At 37.6% G+C, this 27,535-nt stretch overlaps 1 protein-coding gene across 3 annotated transcripts; it reads left to right on the plus strand.

The window, feature by feature from the left end:
- The first annotated feature begins 3,554 nt into the window (after positions 1 to 3,554).
- Positions 3,555 to 26,675, plus strand: RELL1 (RELT like 1). Of its 3 annotated transcripts, none has more exons than XR_006020493.1 (8): positions 3,555 to 3,728; positions 13,816 to 14,055; positions 15,796 to 15,867; positions 17,142 to 17,199; positions 19,802 to 20,041; positions 20,699 to 20,886; positions 21,375 to 21,463; positions 24,190 to 26,675. XR_006020493.1 is itself a non-coding variant. In XM_042053145.1 (7 exons), the coding sequence occupies exons 1-6, from the start codon at positions 3,641 to 3,643 to the stop codon at positions 20,877 to 20,879; spliced, it is 879 nt and encodes a 292-aa protein (XP_041909079.1). In that variant the 5' UTR covers positions 3,555 to 3,640; the 3' UTR covers positions 20,880 to 20,886; positions 24,190 to 26,675. The 3 variants fall into 3 exon arrangements, 1 of the variants encoding a protein (XP_041909079.1); XR_006020492.1 differs by lacking the exon at positions 21,375 to 21,463 and having other exon boundaries at positions 24,190 to 24,459; positions 25,025 to 26,675; XM_042053145.1 differs by lacking the exon at positions 21,375 to 21,463.
- Positions 26,676 to 27,535: the final 860 nt, after the last annotated feature.

A 27,535-nucleotide genomic window follows, 5' to 3' on the forward strand; every position in this document is an offset into this window, starting at 1 on the left:
GCAGCTAAGTACCACACAGCCAAACACGGAACACCAAGGCAGGTTATACTATCTAGGTCTATGAATTTTATTTTATTTTTTAATATATAATTTTCCACAAACAAATATACAAGGTTTTCTTGTTTTCAGACTGTAGACACACATACTAGGAAGGTGTCAGTCCTACAGAGATTGATAATTGCTTTTTATGAAGGAGAAATTGAGCTTATGAATATATAAAACAAAAGTCTGTAAGAAAAGCAATAATTAAACTTGAGTTTTATAACTACCCAGTATCTTCTCATCAAATTATTTTGCTTCTTCCTTATCATCCCAGCTCCTGAAGTTTTTTTTTTTAACATTTCTACATTACTATTTTGCTCATTCTGATCTGTAAAGTAAACCACTGTCAGGTGAGTTACCACTCCCAAAGAGTGCTTCTTTGATGTATATAAGTGTTTTAAATACTGTTGGCATTTGGATGAAGCTTTAAAATGTTTTGGAAGTATTTTTGCCTTGAATATATATATAATACATACAAAGAATTCTTGTAGAAAGGATGCTTAGAAAACAATCTTAACTGTGATTCTACTAATAAAACTGAGCAATTAAGTTATGTGGGAATACATATAATTTGAGTTTCAAAGGGAATTTCAAATATTCACATTTTACTAGCACTAGCATGGATTAGTTTTACACTGAGGTATTTGTGCATACTTGAAATAGATCTGTTTTAATATGTAACTATGTATATATAATTAATTGTGAAATTAGCATCCTGCTAATTCAGTATAAAGTATCTCATTAAGTCACATAAAAGGGCTTGATGATGTGAGATTTCCAGTGTCACTTTCTTTGTTTTGATGTTTAAGACCATGTTAGTTAAGATGCGTGTGTCTTCTACTTACCTCTGCCAATATTTATTCTTTCTGTAACTCTTAGAAATGAGGACAGTTAGTTGTCTGGTCTGTTCAGGCATTATTACCAACAAAAATGAAATCCAGAAAAAGTCTTCCAACAAAGAAAGTCAACACTGGAATTTAGCTTGGAGATGAAGTTTCAAGAATTAGTAGAGCTAAATACTAATTAAAGAAAATTTATTGACTAGTTTTCTATAGAAAACCTGTTTACATGTTTCCTAACTGATTGTGTTTTCTAGTAATAGTAACAAACCGAAGATACATTCTAGAAAGCATGAGGAAATAACTGACATAGATTGGGCCACCAATTAAACCTTATTGCAACTTAGTTGAACTGACCGTTAAAGAAATTTTCTAATGTTTTGAGTGAGATTTATTATTTTTCATAAAAGCTGACAGGTGGTTTCACAGATCTTCTAGTAGCAAAGCTAATTTGATAGTTTCCCTGTGCTCAGGGGTGTTGGTTTCAGTGGATGAAGAAGGGCAGGAAGCTACTGCCGCAGAAATAGTGCCAATTCCCTGCTCATAAACTCAGATTAGTTCTCTAATCTTAAAAGGAAAAAAAAATAAAAAGTACAGTCTTTCTTTCTGAAGTCAGAGGGAGATCGAGTTAAAGCCTACCTTTGGAGAGCTCATTTCATGGAGGCAGATATGGTTCAGTAATCCTGCTGCATTTTGCCATTTCCTTTGAGTTGGGATCTGCAGTGCAGCACTTCACTCAAAAGAAAATGAGGATCGTCTCTCTCTCCGAGTCTGTCACCTTTGTGACACTGAGAGCAGTTGACACAGAACCATACCCTCAAAAAGAGTAAATAAAAATTTAAGAGAGCAGATGCAACTCAAGTGAGCAGCAGTACTTTCTGTAGAAAACCCAAGAGGAAGAAAGAATTGTTTTTGTAAGTGCAAACAACCCTGTGTCCTGCTGCTTGACTTCCTATTCTGTTGAAAAGGACAGTTCTGCTAGTTCCTCATTTGTTTGGTTAATAAACAGATAAGTCTCCCACCAAGCAGTAAGAAGACATCTGAGTTTTCATGTTCTTGGTTATCTACTTGACTGAGAAGAGGTATTTCCAGCTATAAACATCTCAGATACTGAATCACCCTAATATTTTAATACTTGTGTCCTTGAAAAAAAAATAGTATAAAAAATAGTGGCTGTAGTTAGTACCATGAATAGAGCTGACAGTCAAGCACAGAGGAAAAAGGTTAAAACTTTCATTATTTTCAGAACACTTTATTTTTGTCAAGTGCAGAAATGGTACTGATGTACTATATTTGAGAACATAATTTTCTGCATACTTTTTTTACTAGAAAAGGAAACTGGGGCATAATGAGGGGAGGAGATACCAACTGGGGTGATTGTCCCAAACAGGAAGCTGGCAGTCTGGTATTCTGACTCTGCCTGTGGATAGGTCTAGTTAGGGGCTGATAATGGTATTTCTGCACACGATGTTGGTACCAGATGAAAAAATGCATTCAAAAAAGTATCTGTCTTTATAATTATTGCAATACTGTATATTAAATGAGTGGTGTTTACCTTAGGTATTCAAAATCAGTAAAAGCAAGTAAATAAATTATTTAGATTAGAATAATTTAGAGTATTGTATTTGGAAGTACTGGGAAGCTATAGTTGCCTCTGCCTTGGTACAAGAGTAAGTCTTTAGTTTTATGCTGTGTCAATAGAAAAGTCCAACTGTGGTTGGTGAAATACAAAGTAGGCCAAGGTCTAAGCATGGAAGTTAGTTTACTGGAGTATAAAACTAAGCCGGAGTTTAGCAGTGAAGATTTAAGGAAGAAAGCATGAATTTGAGGCCTAGTGGACAGGAAGAGGTAACAGAGTGAGTGCAAGCAATGCCCCCACATGCTAAGGGACAGTGAATACAGGGCCACATTTAGTTTCCAAACACTTGTGTGTCCTGGTGTTAATGCTGCAATGGTGGCAACAATTTCCACAGGGCCCTTATATGGCTCCTTGAGGCAGGTGCACTGCCCTGCCCTTACAATAAGCAGCTTCGATTCAGCTCTGATAATGGGCTCCATGCTGGTGCAGAGCAATTGTTCTGCCATACATCCTCAGCCCTTGAGCCATGCTACGCCCTGGCAGCGAAGAAGCCACCAGCACGGTGAGCACGGCCCCTGGAGCAGCAGTGGCAGAGGAGCCTTCGCTGGCCACAGCTGAAACCCACTGGTGTCAAGGGAGACACACCCAAACCTGTCTGGGTGAGAGGCTCCCCCGTGGGCAACTCCATGAGGGTGGCACTGCACCCCAGGTGCTCGGGGGCCATTGTGACACGCGATCAATGCCAAGCAAACGCGTCAGGAAGTCACCTCAGCCCGCCCCGGGCCCTTCAGGACACGCTGCCCCGCGCCCATCTCACCCTCTCGCTGCACCCCAGCGTTGCGGTTGCCGGGCTGTGGGGGCAGGGGGGTGGCCGGGCTCAGGAAACCACATCTGGGAGTTGTAATATTAAACTAATGCCTGGGGCGCCCTCGGGGTAATCCCCACAGGAATGTGTAAGAAACGCCTTCGCATCTCCTTAAAGCTGGACACGGGCACCCCGAGCTCAGCGGTTCCCCACGGCACCTCCGGCAGGGCGGGCGCCGCGGAGCAGCACCGCCTCAGGCCGGCGGCCCCGCGCAGGCGCCGTGCGGGCAGGGCGCGCCCCGCTGCCGCTGGGCCGGGCAGGGCGGCGGCGGCCGCTCCGCTGCCAACGCGGAGCAGTGCGGGAACGGCGTCGGGAATGGCTCCGGCAGCGACCGGTGGGATCCCGCCGACTGCGCCATCGCTGGGCCTGACGGGTGACTGGCTGGGCAGCAGCTCCGCTCTCGGTGGGTTGCTGCGGCCTCGGTCCTTCGCCGCGGTGGGACGCTTCAATCCGCGACCCCCTCGTTCCCCGCCGGCGGCCCTTGCGGCTCTCCGCGGGCTGCGACCTCGCTGGGCAGTGCGGCCTCACTTAGCCGCTCGGATGTCTCGGCTGACCCCGCTGCTTCGGCTGGGGGCCGACGCTGGCTCCTCGGGGTCCCTGGCATTCGAGTCCCTGCGGGGCCCGCAGAGATCGGCACGGCAGGGGCGCGTCCGCCTCCGCCCTAGCCCCGGGCAGCCCGGGGGAGCGAGCGGGAAAGAGGTCAAAGAGGCTCCGCGGCGGCAGCGGCTGAAGTTTCTCCCGCCTGTCAGCGGAGCGCGGCGGGGGCGCTCGGGGCGGGCGCTGCCGGGTCCCGCTCGGGCGGGCTGGAGAACCGGCGCGGGCTGCGAGTGCTCCCAGCGATCAAACGGCGCTTACTGACACGACACCCCGGCCTGTTGATGTAGTCGGCTTTGGCCCGGAGGTGCCGGGGGGAAAAAAAGAACGGTGATTAGCGATACGAGTTCGAGTCTGGCAGCTCCTCCGTAGTTGATTCGCTTTAACTGGAATCGGATGGCTTTTAAGATAGAAGTGCATTAAAAAGTTGTTTCTATTTTACCCTCACTTTTGAGGTTAAACTTGGCTTAGCGTTTAGGTTTTGGAAGTGAAAAGTTGACTGTAACCCTTGAGAACTCTGAAGAGCCCTCGCACACATACAATCACCAGAGGAAGTTTGTTTAAAATGGCATTTTCTTTGTTTATGTCTAACCCCAACTGTTACGGTACTAATAATCTTAAAGTGAAACCGAATTTCTTGCCTGTGTAGTCTGAAGTGCTTTCTTTTGTGCATTGTCTGTGATGCTGAAACACTTGTATTAAAAATTGATGTGCATTTCCACTTTCAGCTTGATCAGCTGTATTACTTTTGGATGGTATGACATGGGTAAGAGTGTACCAGCCTGTTTGAGAGTAAACGTTCAACTTAGTGGAAAGATGGTCATAGTTACTAGCAAGCAATAAATCCAGAAGTATTTCTTGTCTTTCTGTGGTTCCTTTTGTGTATTTGTGTATTACTTGGTACAGGCAAGCTTGATCAGAAGGGTTCGAGGTAACTACTACCTGCTATTTATTTTCTGAAAACAAGAAGAATGGAAGGCTTGTTGTTCAGTGCATGCTTTAGGAGAGTGGAAAGAAATAAGTACCATTAAGCATCTTGAATTTCATATTTGTGTTGACTGGTAGCTAGTGGTAGCTGCTATCTAAGGACGTGAGGTTTTCTGTGCAAAGGTAGGAGGAGGAGGAGGAGAGAAATTGTGGATTTTTCTTCTCTTCTTGGTCATCACCATATATATCTTTTTTTTTTAACAGTTAAAAAAATAATTTGCTCTTTGGTTGTTACTTAAGCATATTACTGCATGTTTATACATGTTGTGATTACTGTACAGTTTACCTACTACTGATATCTTGAAGAGGCTGTAAACACATGTTTTAGTAAATGAAAGGACGTGTATAAATAGGCTTATACAGACTTCTTACAAATGTTTATACTCAGGATTGCTTTATTGGGCTTGAAGGCAGTTACGTGGGTGGAGAACTCTTGGTATGCTATGTGCATTTGTAGGATTTAATAATTATAGCAGCAATTTAGTAGTGTATCTAGGTGAATAGGATTGTACTTAGGCTAAAGGTTGGCAAGTCTGGCAAGAGATGCAACAGCTATGAAAGAATTTTCTTCTCAGCGTTTTACAAATGCTTTCTGCCAATGTATCTTCTGTATCTCAAGATCACAGTATACCTCTTTACACTAGAGATATATTGTTTTGGGCTAAAATTGATTTTTGACTCCTGTAAACCAGTGAGGATTGTTGTTAGCTTGCATAAGTCCATTGATATAATGTGCCTGGTGGCATTCATTTAATGCTGCTCACTAGATGCCAATTGTGCTTGCAAATTCAGTGATATGCAATAGTTCTAAATAGCTGATGTCTCCAGGAAGGATTTCATTTCATTGATTTTTAATGGCCATACTGGTGAAATGTGCTTTATTAAATGTACTGTGGCTGTTTGCAGAGTGTGTTTTATTTGAAAACTGAAATTTGAGGAACAGTTTTGCAACAGAAATGCAAATGTAAAGCACCAGTTCTGTTTATTTTTGCTATAGGAGCTCTATGCTGCTCAAGTAGTGACCAAAGCCATTACACCATAAGCACTGCAATTTAGTAGTGGTAAACAGTGAACCATATAAGCTTTTTGTCTCTGTATATGCTAATACAGCATTATCAACCACGTATTGTGTTGCGCAAAGAAGAGACTAAATATGTCGCTTCCCTTTATATTTAAATTTTTCCCTTTTTCAACAGGACAAAACTGCTCTATATACTGTTAATTTATTTTTTTTCATTGCATTCTAGATAATGTCAGATACCTTCATGGTGTGTGGCGACTGATGATTTATTAGGTTTGGTGTTCCCTAACAAGCTCTCTCTGGCTGTATGGGAATTGCAATGCTTATTGCAATTATTTCAGCACTCAAAATTATGGAGTCTTTTATGCATTTTACGGTAATACTTCTAGCTGTATTTTTTTGGTGTGAGTAGGACCTACCTTACTAAGCAGGTACCTCCTTTCTGAATCCCCACCCTACCCTCAGGCTTTCAGAGAAGCCAGCCTAAAACTTTCTACAGACAATTTATTGAATTTGTTGATAGGGTGTGTAATTCAGAAAAAATTGGCATTAGTAAAGAACTTGTCAGTGCGGAGACTTGCCTCTCAGAGTAGAAAGCTCTCTTTCCAGACCTACTGCAAAATTTGCCTACAGTCAAAATTTTTGTAGTGACTTTGGTAAGCCAGAGACTTTGCCTCTAATGTAAGGACTCCTAGCAGGCTCCAGCCTGAGTTACTATGAAAAGCTCGGTGTTGGGTACCATGGATGCTGTTTGGTATTATGTTCAGGTGGGTCATGCCTGAGACTTGATGCCTGTGTCTTATTATTGGTGTTCACAATGTAGGTGTACTTAGAAGGAGCTTTAAAGAAACATGGCTGGTCCTTCTGCTCACTTTCTTGAGACACTGCTTTTGACAGATCTAACAAAGGTTTTGAGATCTGTTCTTAATCAGCCCTGCTTAACCTCTAAGGCAGTTGGCAGTGTGTTACTGGTTGTCAGTATGTTCTTTCATTATGTGGCTTCCTTTTTGTCATCTCACTTCCTGCTTATTTCACTTCTGGTTGTAGGTTCTGATTACTACAAGGAAGCTAGAAATTAAGTGGAATTTACAAACGTGTTGAATGTTCTTCTTCGATGACAGGTGTTTTTCTTTGTTACTCACTTTAGGCATATTCCCTGAAGTACAATTTCCTCGAACAATAGACAAAGCAAGTGGTAGGCAATAGGTTTTCTTCACTTAAGGGTTTTTTTCCTCTAGAAAATAAACTTCTTTTAACCTCTTCTTTACTGACTTCTCTAGTTTGTCTGCTCTCTTCTGTAGCTACCACCTCACTAGTAAGGCAGAGAAGCCTGAATGTTTCCTAATTATTTTTTTGTATATGTGTTTTGGGCAGTGATATGTTTTGTCTTTGTGATTGAAATTGCTAGTAATTTCATCGGCTTAGTTTTGCGAAAGCAATTTGACTGTAGTGTCCACAATAGATAAATACTATTTAAATCAGGTAACTCATAAAAAGTATAGTTAATTTGAAGTTGCATCAAACTGTTCTTGTTAAATTTACTCTCGGTAAAATAATTAAAGATGTGTATTAAATGGGTACATGATTACCATCAGAGTAAATGATTTACCTAAGTGATTTCACTGCTGAGCACTTGAATTAAGAATCTAAAAAAATTAAATTTGACTTGATAATAGAAACCTTTAGTGCAGCTCTAGTAGAATGCTTTATCTCTTGAGTAAGTTGAAGGTACCCAATGAAAGTATACAACTGATTTAGAACTTAGTGTCATTAGTGTTTAATGTAGTTCAAAATACACTTCTTCTAGAGCCAGGAGAGGATGAAGCACTAGGTATCATCATCAAGTATCTTTTCCTTGCAGGGGGAGCTGGTGTCACAGTCTGCCTGACCATTTCTCATTGTGGCATTGCCACAAAAAGCTTAAGCAATGCTTTGATTATGCCCTTTTAGCAGCAGTGTGTAGGTCTGTGTGATGAATTGAACCGGAGGTGATCCATATATGAAAGAAAGGAAAAGACAAAAAAAGCGCCAGAAAACCCCCCAAAAGAACCAAAACCCACTCATGCAAACAATTTTCCAATTATTTTGAACCTTAAGTGATTGCCCTGTTTCAGCACATGGGTGGACTGGCCCGTTAATGGTGAGGAGGGGGAGAAGTGATGTTGCTACTGAGGCATGTTTTCCAGCTGTGCTTAGCTGAGATGTTTGAACAGACTGTGTGCCATAGTGTAGTATTTCATTTGTCTTGTACTTAACTAGTTTGTGTGTAATCGTATTTAATTTGTTTAAATATTAATTAGCATTAAGGTCAACAATAGTTTGTTTCCATATACTGTGAGATTGATATCTATGTTTCATTTTCATGCCTGAAAGCAGGGAATATGATCCTGTAACTCCTTAAACTTTATGGACAAGAAGTTAGTGAATACATATGTATTTATTTTTAGCAGGTAGATTGCTAGAATAATCAAATTTGTAACAGGTAAACAAAACTTTTTAAAAGGGGTGCCATAAATGATAAATGGCATGGGCATAATGGGCAAAATCCAGAGTAACCAAATAGGACTTTTTACTGGTACAACAGAGAGAAGATTACATTGTTGTTCATAGGCCACTTTCTGTAAATTAATAATACAAAAACAAGTGGAATGTGCTTGACATTATCAGATGCATGTAGATTATACTTGGGTGTAGTATAGGAGATTTAGAAAAACTGCATTATTTTAATGCTGAGTTGTATATTGCTAGTATAAGAACTAAACTGTTTTGATCTTGGTTATTAAAAGGATTTGTTTTTCAAGAATCTGAGTTGTGCTTTAAGCAAGACAGGACTAAGATTAAATATTTCTAGAAATTTCTCATGTGCTTTATGAAAAGTTTGTCTAGGCCATGTAAAAATTGCAATTTAATGAAGGACGAAATAGTTCTTCATTTATCTGCTGACTTTTTACTCTCATATTCTGTTTCCTGAAGGTGCTGTAAATTGTCTTGAGCAATTGCTGAGGTGAAAGAATACTACCATTGTATCTGAGTAACAGTGATTAGAACCAAAATACTTGTCTGAGGTTGCCTATCTTTATATTTTACTTCTTAGGTAAGGATTAAGTAAGGGCAGGCAATACTCAATTACGGTACTTGGTATATATTCATTTTTAAGCAAATGAGTACATGGGATCTGAATTAGTAGCATGAGTGTAATTTATTAGTTACAGCTAAAGCATCAATAAATGTGCTGAATATCACTCCTCAATATTTTCATTTAGATTACATCTTCAAGCAATTTTCGTATGTAGACTGATATAGAATGACTGGTGTATAAAAATGCCAGGACAGCAAAGCACTGAAACAAGTCAGTTCTTTTATGAATTGACTCAAGTCAAGGAAGATTGCTATGGCCTGATTAAAACCATTGAGAAGCAGCATCATACATCATGAGAATGAGGTAGACTCTCAACAGTCTGATATAAGCATAATGTGCCTCTAGGGAAAGGGAATAGGGAATGTGCAATCAATGATGTAGCTGTGACATATAAAATATATTGCCCATTCAGGTACTCAGGGTTTGGCTTTGCATTATGTCATAATTGCTGAGGGTTTTGAGGGCAGACTGTGTAGGGTGTTTGATTATAAAAGCTGAGTGCTTTGCTCTACTTATAAGGTTAGACAGCACCAAGTATTTGATTCAGCTAGTTAATTTTTTCTAGGATATTTTTGTTTTGCTTGAGCTGGAATTTTGCATCTCTGAACAAAAAATGAATGGCATCAAGCAGTTTCTGGACTTTGTGTAAATGAACTGTTTTTATAGAAATGTTACTGATTTAATGTTTTACTAGTAATAAGCAAAATACTGTGCTATTGTTCGTTTCTTGTTGAATTTTAATAGGAGGTTGAATTTGTAGGTATCTAATTACAACCAAAGAAAAGTCACATAGGCCTATGTAAATAAACTGGTATGTTGAAATATCCACGTTAATTTAATGAATTTTTAAATTAAAAAATTACTTCTAAATATATTTTCCTTCCTAGTTCAAAACCTCCGTAAACCTTAACCCTAATAGTAGACTAATCTATGCTACAGAGTATTCAGTTGATAAATTATGATTTTTTCAACATACTTCTGTCAGTAGAAAAAATGCCAGTACAGGCACAATTCTCCTTTCAACTTGCATGGGCTGCATGTATTCTTTGAGCATTTGTCTAGATTATCATCACGTAGACTGCAGATGAGATTTTAGCTACTGAGGTTTTCTCATTGGTGTTTCATGTGTCAGTCTACAAGCAGAAGTCACAAATCATAAAAGATTATGTAGGAAGAAAAAGAAACAGGAAGCAAAGAAAGTCAAACCATGGTTCTTTACATGCAGACTTTTACAGGTGTTACATACTAGGTAGGCTGGAAATCTCAACTCCAGTGGTTCCTGACAGTTTGCTCTCTTGGGGGGTGGTGATGGTGTTAAATTGTATCTATGTTTTCAGTGGCTGTGTCAAGCTGATGGGGTTTCAGGTTGATGATTTAAAAATAATTGTGTTGGACGTTATCCTTTTTTTAATAGAATCACAGAATGCTAGTGGTTGGAGGGTACCTTAAAGATGATTCAGTCCCAACCCTCCTTGTACCACCTCCCACTAGACCAGGTTGCTCAAGGCCTTATGCAACTTGGCCTTGAACACTGCCAGAGTTGGAGCATCCACAACCTCCCTGAGTAACCTGTTCTAGTGCCTCACTGCTCTCACAGTTAAGAATTTTTTGCACGTAATTAATTATTTTGCCCTTATTGTTTGAACATACTCTGAGACTATGGCTCTGTGTTTTTACGATTACTCTGGGAAACTTTGTTCTAGGTGCACTTGGCTATCCTTGCTCACTGTTATTTCCCCACTTCAGCATACTCAGTGGATTGTCTTAACAGAGGAGTTTGCCAAACCTCAGGCTGTACTGATTCAGTAAAATGACTGCTTAAAAACTGAAGACTTTTTGTGGCATTTTTTCTTAAAACCTGGTGTCTTGGGGTGACCTTATGATGTGTATCCCATATCGCTGATATCTCAGTAATGCAGTTTAAAACTGTTTTCAGGGCTACAGTCTATCGGGAGCAGTGTGAGTGGGGTAGCAGAGAACTGAATGGGAAGGGACCTCCTAAAGCCACTTTGTGTCTGGAGAATTGCAGTGAACCACAACTTGGAAAGCCTGAGGCATGGACCTCTAGCCATGTGATAAGGCCCCCTTGCTCTCTAGGTTTGGTGGGAATTGCCTTGCCATGGTTATGGAGAAAATAGATACTTGTTTGGGCAATGCATGCCACTTGTGCCACAAAGAGAGGCAGAAAACCTAAAAAGTTGAGTTGGATAAATTTTGTGGCTGTTCCACAAAATAGCTTGACTAGAAAGTGGCTGTTGCTAGTAGGGAGGTGTTTCCTGTTCATTCTTAACATGGATACAGTGCAACAAAATCCAAAGCATCTGCCTGTTTTTGTCTTGTGTTTGAACATGAAAGGTGCATATTTATTAATACCCTTAAGAGCTTGTGATGTATACTGTTTCAGTTGGATTTCTTAGATTCTGAGATGTTGTAGTCATCCAAGTAATACTTCTCTGGTGTGGTGGCTTTTCTCCTGCCTCGAAAGTAAATGAAACTACTTTGTTGATTAGCGGGGGACTTTGTTGCTGTTGCTACCTGATGAGTTAGAAAAAAAAAAATTATATTTTGGTATATTAAAGCATGAATTATAGATTTGTAGAATGCAGATAAACTGCATGTAAGATCAACTTTCTCAGTTATATGATTGTATCCCTTACTCTGTCCTGTCTTTTGTTTTCTTGCAGTATAAAACAATTGCAACCTTAAAGTTAAATTGTACATGTTGTTCAATTGTCCAACTCAGGCATACTTTGGAGCTTCTAAAGGTTACATGTTGGTAAATTCTGCATGCAGTCGTGTAGAATTGCTGGCCTCTTAAAAATGAATAGCTTTCTCTTTTGGGTTTGAGAACAAACTAGACCATCTGGTTTTGTCCAAAGCAAATATCCTGAGATTTTGCTTTAACGTTTAGTTTTGAGATCTGTTCAGTAATTTGTTTGCATTTCTTTCCATTTTTCTGCATTTCTGCTATTTCTTAAAAAAATATTTTAGTGAAATACTTAATACATCTTTTTTTTCCTTGGTGCTAATTGGGGTTTATCAGTTGTTATTTCGAATAATTTCCATTGTTTCCACTTTGAGCAAGTCTTGTGTATTGCATACTACTCAACTGACAATTCAAGACTGTTCTGAAAAATTCAGAAATATTTTAAAATAAAAGGTTTACTGTTTCTAGAGGAATAAGGAAAACTAGGGTAAATACCAAACTGAAGTTTTAACTTTTCTTCCCTGTCTGTCACCTTTCTGGTGTTTCTTGAATGCAACTTAGTCATGCAGCTGGTGCAGGAGATTTTTATGGAATAACGCTCTTTCTGCAAATTTGTGCAGGCTTCCATTTTTTTATTTTTGAAAGGGAAGGATTATTATTCTAGGCATTTGTGTTGTGAAAGTGTCCCTGTCATGGAAATGTTTTTCTTCTGACTCTTCAATTCTTCAGTGAGTTTGATGAATGGCTTAATTGTGAGTTTCCTTGTCCATTTAAATACAAGTAGATGGAAGATATCTTGAAATACGTGGATAAAAACCCAACACTTTCTGGCTGTCATTATTACCTACTCAAAAAAATTGTTTTTGGCTGGAGTGGAGGAGAATAATAGAAGGTAGAAATGCAGGAGCATTCTTGCATATTTGGGATAGTAATGTTTAAGTCTTTATTATGTGGGGTGGGGAGTGTGTATAACCTCTAAGGGTTTGCAAAAGTTTTGAGTATGCAACATGTAATTTTGGATTTTTCTGAGCTGTTGAACTTTTTATACTTTTATATTTGATATGGTTGAGAATGTACTGAGTTTAGTTTCTTTGTGTATATTGGACATTAAAGTGTGTTAATATTGGAAGAGGTTGCCCAGAAATGTGGAATGTCCGTCATCTAGATGGAGCTTATCTGTGAAACCTGATCTAATCAGTGCTGCTGTTAGCAGCATTTGGACTGATGAACTTCAGATGTCCCTTCTAATGTAAATATTCTATATTTTGATAGGTCAAAATCCCAGTTTATAACATGGGATTTACATCTGTGAATTTCAGAACTTAGTTGAAACAAAAGTGCTTAATTGTGGATATAGAGTTAGTGTGTGACAGTGCTTCAACTTAAATTCTTTGCAAGAAAAAATAATTCTTTCATGTCCTCTTTCAAGTTTAAATACAAAATGATTTCCAAATCTGAGACAAACAAAGAGTGAGCCCACCTTATTCTGATGAGCAGGGGTAGATGCTCTTTCTTTTGAGAATTCCCACTGTCAAAAGAAAAATAAAAATCAAGGGTATTTCATTCACACCTGATACTTTTCCTATGCAAGGGTCAATATTAAATCCTGTATTTATTCTCATATTAGGGAAGGATCCATATTTTATTGGTAATTTTGCATGAACTTAGGACTGGAGGAGTGGTATGGCATTTTGCTCACAGATGTGAACAAGGAGCAATGGTGATGTTACTCTTCTGTGAAATATGTGAGCCCTCTATTTGAGATTACAAGCCTGTCAGGCTAGAACATTGTTGGTTCTTCACTGTTATATTGGAGAAATATCACGCAGGCTTTTTGGATGTTAGATGTTTGTAATCGTTTGGTGAAGAGGGAATATCTGCTGTTTCCGGTGTTAGGTTCCCAGCCAGTAGAGTATTGTTGTTGTCATCACAGAAGGTACCTTGCATTGACACTGTGGGGATTTGGTCATGCTTGTAATTTTCTGAATTCTTTCAAGTGATTTACAGTGTATAGTGATAAATGTGTTTATTGATTTACATAGATGGAGAGGTTCCCGGGGTTTTGTCAAGCCATGGCTTACAGACAACTACTTTGACGACTAAAACGGATGGCAGTGATGGCAAGGCTGAACACCTAGAGTATATTGCCTTTGCTTTGGTTCCTGTTTTCTTCATCATGGGTCTCTTGGGGATCCTTATCTGCCATGTCCTTAAGAAAAAAGGATATCGTTGTACAACAGAGGCTGAAGAAGTAGAAGAAGAAAAACTTGATGAAAAAATAGGTAATCAAGTCTAATAAACAAATACCTATTTCTGTACATTGCAACTACTGTGGAATAATTTATTGTGACACTTCTGTCATTTCTGTGTCTATATTTGACATCAAAGCAGTATTAAAAATAATATTTTTGTTATTATATGTCACTTGGGGTTTGATCGTTGCCAGTCAAAACTAGGAGTGTTCCGCTTTCCCATGCAAGTCTGCTAACATCAAGTAAGAGCTTACAGAGGGATCAAAGTATCAGTATATTTGCTTGCAGCTCCACAGCTGGAGTCACCAGATCATTTTTCTGCATTCTACATGCTGTTAACAACAAAGTATTCGTGTACATAGTGCTAGCTGAGAAGTGGCAAAAAGCTGCCATTTAAAGCCTAAAATCTTAGTTTTATGTTTTGCAATCCTAATTTGTTCCTGTTGTGCTGTCATTCTTATCTCACCTCTCTTTATAAAACCAAGCCTTTGGACTGAATATCTTCATTCTGTTTTAAGTAATGCTTGCTGCTTATAATTTTTTCTTAAAGTTACCGTTGTTTCTATCCTAATGTTTGTTCATTTGTGCCCTTGTTTTTATTGTTCTGTATTCCCATCTATTCTTACTTGGGGAAAAAAAGGGTGGTATCATGTGGGAAAGGCTACAGTAACCTGGTATAGCATTTGTAAAATGTAAGTAAAAACAAAAGTCAAGTCACTTGTAAATACTCTGGGCCTTTTCCTTTCTCCCAGTTAATTTCTTTCAGTAGGTTCATAATGAGTGCAAATGACAGTGGCTCTGTGGTAAGGGTAGACCTATGTGGTGCAATAATGATGTGTCAGTGTGTTCTTAAGCATTAATTGCCTGGGGCATCTGTGCAGTGAGTGGAATTGTCTGGTCTATTAGTTCCCGAGTGGGACAGTGAGGTGTGTGGTAATGAAATGGGGACATCCCCTGTGCCTCAGTGTCAGGATCCAGCTGTGTCTAAGTTACATTGCAAAGTTGTGGGTATTAAGATGAAGCGTGGGGACAGGGATGGGGAAGCCTCTAATTTACTACCTAAGAGAAGAATTTAGAGTCTAGCGTATCAAACTTGCCTCAAGCCCATTTTTTAAATAAAGTATTACAACAATTATTAGGGAAGGGCACAGTTTTGCCTCTTCATTGTTTTAGTTCCCCCATTAATCTTCTTCAGCCTTTGCAGGTTATTTTAGGGAAGCTTTTAATATTGTTAATGGGTGCATTCTGTTCCAAAGTTTTCAGATTTTTTTTTTAAATCAATCAATTGTTTTGTCCTTGTAGATGTGGTGAAAAACTTAAATTGGATCCCCCCTCATACTAAAAGCCAATAATACCTGTTTTAGAATAGTGACTTGAGACAGTTTAACGATTTGTTTTGGGTTTTTTCTCCCTATTATTGGGATTAGAAATGCTGCCCTCTTGTTTGTCTATTCCTTACTAGCTAGAGAAGGAATTTTGAAGTATGTTTGTGAAAATGCTGATCTTATTTAATTCTTAGGTGAATTTGTTAGGGCTGCTGTACAGAGGATAAACCTGTGTTCATATTTTTACTGCATAAGGACGATAAAGTCTTATCTAAGCTTTTCCTCCATAATGGCAACAGATCTTGCCATTTTTTAGAAATGTAGTTTCTTTTGTTGTGTGTTCAGTTTTGGTTGTGACTTTTTTTATCATTATTTTGTTTTAAAATAGTTCAGTTCTTGATTCATAAGGCCAGGATGCTGACAACATATTTATTTCTTTGCACAGAAATGAATGAATCTATGCATGAGAATAGTGACACTGTGGGACAAATTGTTAACTACATCATGAAAAATGAAGGTATAGTATTGTGACATTGAAGTTATCAGCCCTTGTGATAGTTTTCTATAACAAGTATGTTTTTTCAGATAGTCTGATATATGGTATGTTCATGTGCTTTCATTTAATAACCAATTTGTTCATTCTTAGCTCTTTGAGATTGTCTTCACAAGGCAATTGCTTCAAGGACAATAGGGAAGTTTCTTGCTTACTTGAAAATTGTTTTGTATGGTAAATTCAGGTAATGCATTTACAGATATTTTCACTCTTTAGGTATTTGGGGTTTTTTTGGTTCAGCCTTTTGCTTTGTGTGTGAAGTAGAAGCTCAATGTTGCTTTCTTAGTAGTAGTGTTTAAAGCCTGTGGAAACTTTTATGTTTGACTAGATTAAACTTCTTGTCCTGAAATGATTCTTGCAGCTCTTGTCTGATGAGAGGCTTGTGCATAACTGAGACAATTGGGTCCATAGCACTAATGTTGAATTCTGTACGTGGTATCCTCTTGTGTCTGCAAAGTAAAGGATAAAGAGGATGTGACTGAGAAAATAAAATCATAGTTAAGCACCCCATGGAATGCTTGATTAGTTCAGAATGTATTTGCCCAATAGAAGAAAAGTTTAGGAGACTGGATGTTTTTATAGGATAAGAGCATTCAGCCTTTTATTTTTACATTTGTATAAATCAGAGTTTTAACCATTGAACTGGATTTGAGTTACCTCTGAATGAAGACTAGTCCTCTGGAAAAGTGGTGGTTTTGGGTTTGCATGTGGGGTTTTTTGGGTTTTGTTGTTTGGGCCTTTTTTCTGTTGTTTGGTTTTTTTTTTTTAGACTATTAGTGCTTTGAGCTTGTGTGTTTTTCCTTGAGATTGGGATTAAGTAACCCATATGTTTTGATAAGAAGTGAGAAATTAAAAGCTCTTGGCTGATAATGAATTTGCATTTTGTAGGGCTCACTTAAACTGATGTTTTTAATCTGAAGTTGTGTTAAACGTCTGAGGTGGTTCAGAGATCTTGTTCAAGAGTTTTGTTTAGATGGCTGTGTTTCGTGGCGTGTACTGGGGTGGAGCGTTGAGTGCAATATGAACTGCAATTTTAGGAGCTCATGTTAAGACTATCAATAGAATTACATTAACGGGGTTTTTTTCTGCGGTTTTCTCTTACACTTTTTTGGAGATATACATAATGCAGTCATCTTTCTTTTAGATGAAATTTCTTTGAGGAACTTTAATTTTGGTTTTGTTTTTTTTCTGAATCTAGAACCGTTCACTTTTAAGAGTTCTGTTTATTCTCATTGCAGCAAATGCTGATGTGTTAAAGGCCATGGTAGCAGATAGCAGTGTCTTTGAACCTGAAAGGTAATTACTCCTCATTTTAATGCATGTTTCCTGAGGCAACTAAAAAGATACCCTTTCAAAGGATTTTGTTTCCTGAGCACTTCTAAGACTACATCGCTTGCTTGAGTTACCAGCTAAGAGGATAATACTTTGATTTTCTGTTGTTTGAGTCCCTGAATTTTAACATATACCCTAGCTTAGTGACTGGCTCTTCTGGTTATGTGTTTTAGCTGCATGATACAGTTTTACTGCATTTTGGGCTAAAGGTTTACAGATGCTGCAAATACTGGTTTACTTGAGGGTGAAGTTATGTCCAAAGTTACTCTGACTTCAAAGAACAGAACAGCACTCATTTCATCTGTATAGAATCTAACTTATAAGAGACATCTCTTTCTGTGTCTCCTTTTGGTTTACTTTTTTCTTTATAATTGTGGAAATAAACATTGATTGACCTATCTCTTAGGTTTTTTCACCGCACACCTGTTTAGATAATTATGCAGAGAAAGCAGCTCTGCCTTAGATGCACTGTATGTGTAAAAGAACTTGTAGATGCGTCATATGTGAAAAGGTGCTTGTATCTGTACATGAGTACTTTTAGCTATATCTGTACTACTCTCAGTGCTCTTCATATATAACCCTGTGTTCATATTCAATGCAGAGGAGATGAAAGTTCAAGTAGTATTGTGTTACCTATAAAAGAAGTAGGACTGTATCGTTACAGCAAAACAGAGTTGAGTATGCAAAGTTAAATGTGTGTTCTAATGGTGAGAGGCTTGGTTATTGAGAAAAACCCTGAATTTCCAGTGGGATTTCTTCTCAACTATAGGTATTTTTCTGTGGTGCTGTAGAAATATTTGTTTGAATTTTTTGCATAGGCATGTGTCATGTTGTCTTGGGAGTTTTAGATCATCCTTTCAGTGATAAAATATGAAAAGTAAGGAGGAAGGAAAAATGATTGCTCTTCCAGAATTTGATAGATACTCCTGAAGCTTTTGTAATTGAGTAGAAATCCACTGTAGTTTTTTTTAAGTTCAGTGCACTATGAAACTTTTCTATTTATAGCAATCGTAATGGCTGAGTAAAATCTACACTTCTCTCATCTGAAGCCATTAGTTCTGTCTTTGCTTCAGATGCTGAACAACTTTTACTTCCCTAATAGTGTTTTCTTGTTTATTTGAAGACCATTAAATATCTCCTGTCAATATTTTTATTTTGACAATAAGCATCCAAGTAACTCCAGTCTTCTCTGGCATGTTTTACTTCTTTTATTTGTTCTTTCTGTTCCCCTTTGGAATCTCTTCCAAAGAGTCTGTTAGTATTTTTCTTGAAATGACATTTCTAAACCTGCACAGTGGGATCAGATATGGCATGATTAATGCTGAGTAATGTAAATTTAGGTTCACAAGTTATATTTCTGTTATTTCCACTGTTAAGTTGTCCTTTTTGAGCAAGAACATTGTTAATGATTCATGTTCAGCTCATGATCCTCTTTTTCTGAAGAATGATCATCTGTCTCGTTGCTTTTTAATCTAGGTTTGTGTAAAGGTTTTCTGCTAAAACACTGAAAATTTGTGTTGCCCTTACTAGAATACATCCATTTTTTTTAGTAAGATTTGTGTATGTGTGAATGTCTTTCACATGCGTGTTCTGCTCTCATCATTCTAATTTCTTATCTTGACCTCTGCAAGTTACTATGGATGACCCAAAGTCTATGGGTACTTTAGTTGTTCTTCTATTCTGTTACCCAGTGAACTATTTAAAACACTGAATATCATCAGGACCAAAAAGACCCCATTTAGTGTGTCTTTCCAGTTTCATAGCAACTACAGATATATCACTTTCCGTATGTGTTTTTCATTTTTTTTTGTTACAAGGTATGCTGCCTTACTCTACAGTTATTTCACCTTTCATGGTCTCTGGCCTGCTTTAGGGGAATTTGTTACAAGACAGTGTCAAAATGGATGCTAAAGTCCAAAAAAAGTACATCTGGTTTCTATCTCTGCTGTCTGTTTGTCTGTTTTAGAAGAAAATCAGATTGGTTTGATTAGTTGTTCTCAAATGCCTTTTGGAGGTTGTAGTGCTTTTTCTTTCTTTCTAGGTACTTACAGTTTTATTTTTTTCCCCCCTGAAACAGAATGATCTGTTGTTTCCTCTTGTCATTGTGATAGACATTTTAGTTTTGCCTCCTTTCAATGTTGTGGGACTGTGCTCTTCTTGTGTGAGTTTCTTGAGATCTTGTAATAATTCTGAAATACTTTCTGTAGTTCTCCAAGGTAGTTCTTTTGTGACTATAATCAGCTTATTAAATGTTGTCATCAGTATAAATTCATATAACTTGTTCTCTTCTACTCTAACCTGATTTTTTTCCCTCCTGATTTCCTTGTCTTTTGTGTTAGTTACCTTAACCACATGATTGCAGCTGAATTAATTCGTGAAAGTGATTCTGATAATAAAATACACTATTGAAGGGAGCCTTAAGCTGGACATCCTCACAAATAAATGTTCCCTGTAAAAACTAGATATTCACTAGACATAACGGAAGGTTGGATTTCATACTTTTTCCTTTTTGAGAAACAGTATTCTGTAGTAAGTGTTAAATTTTCTTTATTTCTTTTTCCTACAGCCCATTATCTCCTACCTCTCCTGAGAGTCCAATGAGTCCGGGGACCCCTTTGTCACCGGGTGTTGTTCCGTTCAGACACAGCTGCAAAGGCCATCACTTCCATACTGTTGGAGGAGTGGTAGAAAAGGATGTTTGTACTCGCTGTAGTCACAAACGATGGCACCTTATAAAACCAGCTCAAAAATCTAAAGAGAACAGAAGAAGTCGTATTGGAGAAGTTACAGTCCTTTCTGTGGGAAGGTAAGGCTTAGGTCCTTTTGTTGTGTACTTCTCTTAGGAATGCTACAGTGGCTGGTGTTGGATCAGATATTCACTGATTCTGCTCTGTTTATAACATTGGTGTTTTTTTTTTATAGCCTTGTTACTATTAGACTGAAGTTATTTCTGGAAGAAGTAAATCTGATTTTCTTTTTTTGTTTTTTTTTAAGAACTGTGTAAAAAGATGGACATTTATGATGGGTATAAATCTAAGGCTCTTGCTTGATTGATACAGGCTAAAAAGAAACAAGAACTGCATACTAGTAAATTTATCTGAATTTGGTGTTTCTCAAGTAAGTGTGAGGCTATAGAAACCACTTCATTCTCTTTGTTATTTTTAATTCCTCCCTTATGTTGTAGTTGTCTTTGAAAATTGCTGTTGCAAGAAGTGGTATGCAATCTGTGGATTCTGGCTTCAAAACACAGTTGCCTGAGAAAGTGTGATTCAGGAGTAGTGAGTACTGGAAATACCTGCAGGTAATAGGAAAGAAGATGCTCTGAAGTGAAGCAGGGTCCATGTCTGTTTTGACATCCTGTTCTTGGGACCTGAAAGTTTGTTCCTGGCCATGCTATTGGCCCTGAGAATGTTCTAACTGATCTCTGGGGAAACACAAGTGAACTTTCTTTTGCTCACCTCAGATTTCGAGTCACCAAAGTGGATCACAAGTCAAACTCCAAAGAACGGAAAAGCTTGATGTCTGTTACTGGCGTGGAGAGTGTCAATGGTGAGATGCCTGCCACACCTGCGAAACAGGAAGTGAGCGAAGCACCTGCCTCACCTGTGAAACAGGAAATGCAAGAGAGGAGAAGCTCGGAGTAAAATGCAGGTATCAAACATTTTAATGTTTGGAACTCATACTGAAAGTATTATGTTGTGAAATACATAAAAGTAATCAGTAAAATTGAAAATATCAGTTCTGTGTGGAAACCTGTCTTTCAATTTCAAAATTTTCTACACAAGTCTGCAAAAATTACATTTTATCACTCAGTGAATGATAAATTAATAAAAGCTTTTTTATCCATCAAAGTCTTATCTAAACTTTGTAATTAGAGTAGGTGTTGAAATAAAAACTTCTTTGTGGGTATGGCATCACTAGTTCAACAGATAAAATGTCTGCATGTTAATTTTTTTGCAATAAACAATGGCTCAGATTTAGTGGCAGCATGTTTATCGCCCAAAACAAACAAGTGCTACTGACAGTTGTATCACTGGAATAACTACAGTTATTCAATAACTACAGCTGCTTCCTTATGCTTGCTGCTTTGTACTGCATGCTTGTATAAGATGGTTGCTTACTAGATACTTCTCTGATAGATCTGTGGAGCTTTGACTAATGGCAATGGAGAGACATGAAACTCTGGTCTCACAGGGATCTAACTAAGCCAGGCGGTTGGGGTTTTCTTGTGAGTCGTTGAACTTCAGTGAATTGCTTGAGTTACTCTATTATGCATGTGAAAAACACGTCTGGCATGGTTTTGAAGTGCAACCCTAACTGTGGCTTTTTTTTAACAGTTTAGATAGTTGGGGGGGAAAAAAACCCTGGAAGTTAATACGGTTTGCCTCTGTTTGATGACATGCTGATGGATGATATGAAGGGGAAAGGTGATTTCACACAAATGCGATTCAAAATTCAGACTTGACCCTTGAGGAACAAAGGTTCTGTGGTGACAAGGTACTGGAGGAAGTGAACAAAGTGCATGGTGCCAAACTCTCTGTATGCTGAGAGAGAGGATAAAATTATGTTGTGTCAAACTACTGGTAACTTCAAACAGAAGAGAGAAATGCATAAGAGGAAATTGGGTCTATTTAGAAAAGCAACAAGATTCTAATGCCCTTGAGTGTCTTGAGGTTAAAGTAGAGAGCTGATATGCAGTGGGGTACTTCCTCCCAACCCTTACTGGCAGCACAGGTTTGACTGTTGAACTAAGCTGAGTGTATTTGTCTGGCCTTTATGTCTCACTGTGTATCACTATATTATACCAAGGTTTTTTTTAACCATTGCTATAGAGGAAGAGAGACTTGGAGATTTGGTATGCTTCCAAATATTAAAAAAGTTATGGAGGGTAATGAAGTAAATTGATTTTTTTTTTTTTCCAGTGAATAAGAAGACAAATGATAGGCTAAATTGCAAGAAGGTGGAGTTCAGGTTTCAAAAATTAAGAAATTGGAATAAGCATCTTTATTGCTGGACATATATAAGAGCAGACTGGACAAATGCTTGTCTATGCTGATGTGCTGCTGTTTCCCTTTTTGTTCTGTATCACATTTTGGTAAATCACAGCTGCCTAGTGGCTGCTGTTTCATTGTTGCAGTGTAATCTGTGAAGGATCTACAGATGTCAGTGAAAGGCAGACTGCACTCTTATTTTCTGATTCAGAATAATGTCCTTGTGCTCAGGGTTTTTTTATGTTGGTGTGGTTTCTATTTCTTCCCTTTTTAAAAATCAATATTAGCTAAATGCAATAGGAGATAACATCTTCCTTCACTGGATTGGCATTTCCATGCCCAGCTAATTGTTTTGTTAGTTCTGTGACTATTTTTATTTCTTCCCTGTATCTTTAGTGGGAACATCATCAGATTGTTCATAATACGATTTTTTTATTCTACTTAAAGGCAAGCTAGTTATCTTCTCTTTAAGCATGAGAAATAGAAAGAATAGGGCATTTATGAAAATAAGTTTTTGTGCACTTTGATTAAAAAAAACTGCATCATTTTGAAATCACTCAAAATGTTTTGTAGTCCAGTTTTTTTATCTAATTTGTTCTTTCCTCTCCTAAATAGGAAAGATGTTCCCTGTAATTATCTAAAAGTTTCATAAATTTGAACCATTACTACTTTAATTTAAAAATAAGTTGTTCTCTACAGAGATATTATAGTAAAGCTGTAAAAAAAATTGTCCATCTATGGCAGCTTTTTATTGTAGAACTTCCCTTAGGATTAAAGTTTTTCCCCTTCTGAAGACAAATGTTCTAATAGCAGAGAAATGTCTCAGCAGAATATTTTAATGGTCTCTGCAGTCCAACAGAGCTATTTAGTAAATCCAGGAAACTAGCCAGATCTGTTTGATGTGCACTAGAAAAAATAAACAGATCTTGTTTGAAAGCATATGATTCTGTTCCCTAGCATGGTTCTAGAGCAGTTTTTGTCTACTGGCATGAGAAGCTGTTCACGTGTAAACAGGTAGTAGTTAGAGCTTTACTTCAACTACTTATTTCAGACTTCTAATAAATTATTGTAGCCCAGTTTACTGAAACTGAGTAGATAAACAGCATTTAAGACTTTTGTGCCTCTAGTCTATACATTTGATTAAAGGTTATCGTTTGGGGAGATTTGACTCAGATCTTCAGATGCAGAGGAAGAAGGCAGACATAAATGTGTGTTTAACTGCTTCCAGAAAAGGTTTTTCTGTCATTCAGAGGCAGTAGATTTGTGCCTTGTGGCTGACTTTAACCATTGTTACTGAGACTTCCTGTGTGAGGTGGAATTCCTGAGGTGGACAGTCCCTGAACAGAGTAGCATTGCTGATTGCCTGTATTCACTGCTACTCTCAAGTCCAGGGTTTTTTTTTCCCCTAAACTGACATGTTTTGAAGTGACCTGTACAGTGTTTCAGCTTATCTAGTGTCTTGCTGGCTACATCATTTGAAGTTGTGGCATGTTTTCTCTATGTCTTCAAGGTCCATGTTCTCAGCAGACTCCATTTCATCAGTTAATTTTATTTCAAATACGCTTACTGGCACATAAAAAGAGTAGTAGATACACAGCTGGTAACTGAAGTCAAAACTTTGAGTTGAGCTCTTGCACATCCATTTTAAGCTACTGGATAAACAAAAACTGGTACCGGTACACTGAAGCTATGTAACATTTTCCATTTCTAGTGCTTTGCACTGTGGTGTGATTTGTCAGTTTGTCCGTGTGTTTGTCCATGCATTTCAAGAGTACTAGATCAATTTTTAGTTCCTCTTTAGGATTTCACATGCTAAACTTGGAATGCATGGCAGCTACTTCATGCAGTTGTGGCTTTTTTTTTTCCATGTCAGAGCATCTGCTAACTTTTTAATTGGTGTGTCCATACTAAAACTAATTTTGCTATTTAGGTTTATTTTTAGAATTGTTTTCTTCTCTTACAGGTGGAACTTTTATAAGAAGATTGTCTGCAAGCACTTTGGAGAAAATCGAAAACTTGCAAGAGATGCACACTATTTAAGGAAATGTATTTATGGCAGTGTAGGATTTTACAAGTTCTGTGATGTCATTCCTGCAAGGTTAAATACTTCATGGTTTTTGACCAGTAAAATAGTAAGATTTAGGCACTTAAATACTGTTGAACTGTGTGGACATCATAACGAATGGCTTCATCTTGGAAAGAAAACAAACATACAAGTTTTTGGACAGGAAAGGTAAAAGCTTTATCAAGTCTTAAACTTTTTTTGTACTTAGACAAGCATTTTTAATGAGCTCAATGTCAAGAGTAATACAGTTACGTCGTGGATAAACTGCATTCACCCCAGTGGTCCATCTGGATTTTTCTCTGTTCTGCCCACTCCAGAATTGACAAGTGTTTGCTGAAGATAAAAGCCAGCCTTTGAAAGATGACAATATTCTTTTAATCTGTTTGTACTTGTTTGTAGTCAAGTAAAACATACAAGGAAATAATTATGTCAGCCGAATCTCCATATGTGCCTTTAGTACATAAGACCTCGAACTCTATGCAGGGTACTTCACAGTAGAGACTGGTTCAATTATATGCAGATTAAATTAAATTAAATTGTTGTTCCCCAGACCCATACCTCTGCCTTACTACTTAACATAGGCTGAAGAGCATCTTTTCCTATGCAGTTGGATGAGCTCTTGGTGAGGTTACTTTCCTCAAGGCCTTTTGTTCTCCTGTTTTCTTGTAACTGCTCACTCGTATTTGAAGAGTGCCTAATGGTTTTGCTTTTCTTTTTTTGTTCTTACCCACAGGTTCCTTATTAAGCTAAGGCAACATATTTCAACCCTTAGATAAGGATATGGAATATTTGGCATTAAAAAATTTATGGAATATATACTAAAGTGCTTCAGAGTGGCTTTATTGGACTGAGGGTAGCTGTATTCATTGGCACTGAAATCTTAACCCACTGTTACTCCCTTCATATTTTAAGTGTGACTTAAGGCTAAAATTACCATGATATTTGATGTTAATTCTTTGTATCTACTTACGATCTCTGCTTTGTCCTGTTACTTGTTTTGGGGAGGGAAATCTCTGTAATACTTCAGCAAACTTTTCTGTGTAGTAGAAACTGAAAAAGATCAATTGTTCTGAGTGCCTCAGAATATAAGCTCTAATGTAATGCATTTTAGTAGAGATTGCACTATATTCTGAGAACTGTAACTTAGTCTGCTTTATGAACTCAATGAAAATAAGTGTATGTTTTTGAAATGGATTTATTTTAAATCGATACCTTCAGTCTTTTTAATGCAAGTGCTCTAAACTGTGTTTCTCCTTCATATCTAAGAATTGTGTTTCTTCATTGATTTGTGCAGTGTTTAACAATCAGTGTGTACAAAATTACTCTTCTTGCTTGTGTATTAGTTACTCCCATGTCTTGCCAGGAAACATCAAGCTTTTTCACTCTTGCTGAAAGTATGAGCTGCTGATGGTCTTCCTTCTATATGTATCCCCAAGATACTGACTGGACCTATCAATATGTACTTTTCAGCGATGTTACATTTGCCAAAAAAACCCACCACTACGCAACCAAACTTTGAAAATAATAAATGTTTTATTGTTCTTTTTGAAATGGATATTTTTAGAGATAATTGTCTGTCCTTGAGAACCCAAAATAACTGTTTGGCCAGGACTCTAACTTCAGTGTTTAGCATCCCTGTTCCCATAAATTTAAACTCAGTTTGTGAAATCTCTTCAGTATTTAAGTACAATATAAACACCAACCTCATCTTATAGGCATACATTAAGCTTCGCGTGATTATTTGTGTGAAGAATACCTCTAGAAGATTTAATTAGTATTGGTTGTAGTAATTAGCTTTCAGTTTCCAAGAGATTGATAGCTGTGAGTATAAAATGTTACTGAAAAAAGGGAGCATTGGAGAAAACAGTGGTTTTCAAATAATTTTCAGAAAGGAGATACACAGTTACAGACTGTCCCCAAAGCTTTTTCTAAAAAAAGAGCAGTTTCTCTTGATACTGTATTTTGCTACGTGATGGGTTAGTACTGCAAATAAATGTCAAAAGGATGTCAGAAAGTTTAAACAGTAATATGTATTTTTTTACTTATTTTAATAAGTAGTTTCTGTTTTGATTCCATTGAAAATGCGTAGAATAAAAGGGATGTTGGATATGTAAAAAGTTGTTTACGTGTATAAAGTAATTATGTAAGGTATTATAAGACCTGATATGTGCAAGAATTGAATTTATGCATTGCTACCTAAGAGAGGATTTAGAAACTGTGCCTGTTTTATTGCCTTTAACACTACGCTGCTATTTTGTAGGGATATGGATATTGCCATATTAGTCTGCTTTTCCTAAATTTGCATATCAAATGTATTTTTAACAAAATAGTTTATATACAACTTTTATACTACCAAGCAGTAAATAAAAAATATTGATTCTTAAGCTTGCTTGTGACTTCCTTCAGCCTTCACCCATTGAGGGAAATTTAATTTTTGCACAATCTAAATGTAAAATGCACTTTTTCCCTCTTAAGTTTTTGTTTATGGAGGTATTGAGAAGGTTAGGTTATAGTGTGATGTACTTCAGAGCAGTTTTATTTTCTTCAGAAAGGACAATTGCAAATACGACTTCAGCTTCAGATTTAAATGGGAAAGACAGAAATCTGTGCTTTAACCCAAGCTGGTATGTTAGAATAAAAGTATCAAGGCTTTTAACTTTTTAGTATAATTGACATGGAGCTTTTAAAAAATACTCAATATTATTCTTAATTTTTTTCACAAGGTAAGGAACAAAAATTCACAAATAACAGGAAGCTCTTTGCAGTTGTTTCCTCTAAGCCTGTGTCCGTCTGTGATACCACAGTGCTTAATTTGTTGCATTATGTTCTCACAGATGACTGTGATCTGTAAAGGGCATTAAAAGTGGGTTTTGCTGTATGAATAGTGTGAAGGAGCCTTGAAGCAAGTTGTGGCTAGCTGAGATGGGATTATCAGTGTACCATCCTGTTTGCAGGTTTGGGGTTTTTTATTATTTCAGTGTTCCTAGCAGCATCATGTAGGATCTGTTTTGAGCTCTGTATTTGAATTTCAGAGGTTGATATACAGCTGTGGTTTATATTCAGAATGTAAAAAAAAAAAAAAAAAAAAATAGTCCTTCCAGGCCTTAATTTTCAAACAGAATTGAGACAATGCTGCTGCTGAAGCTTCTGGAAATTCAACACACTATGTGAGTCTCATTTTCAAGGTTTTTTTTTTTTGTTCCTTTTTTCTTCTACATAAGAATTCTGTGTAGTACACTTTTTT

Source organism: Corvus kubaryi, unplaced genomic scaffold (assembly GCF_017639235.1).
Source record: "Corvus kubaryi isolate FWS band 111438036 unplaced genomic scaffold, C.kubaryi_AGA036_p1.0 split1-131, whole genome shotgun sequence".
Lineage (NCBI taxonomy): Eukaryota > Metazoa > Chordata > Aves > Passeriformes > Corvidae > Corvus > Corvus kubaryi.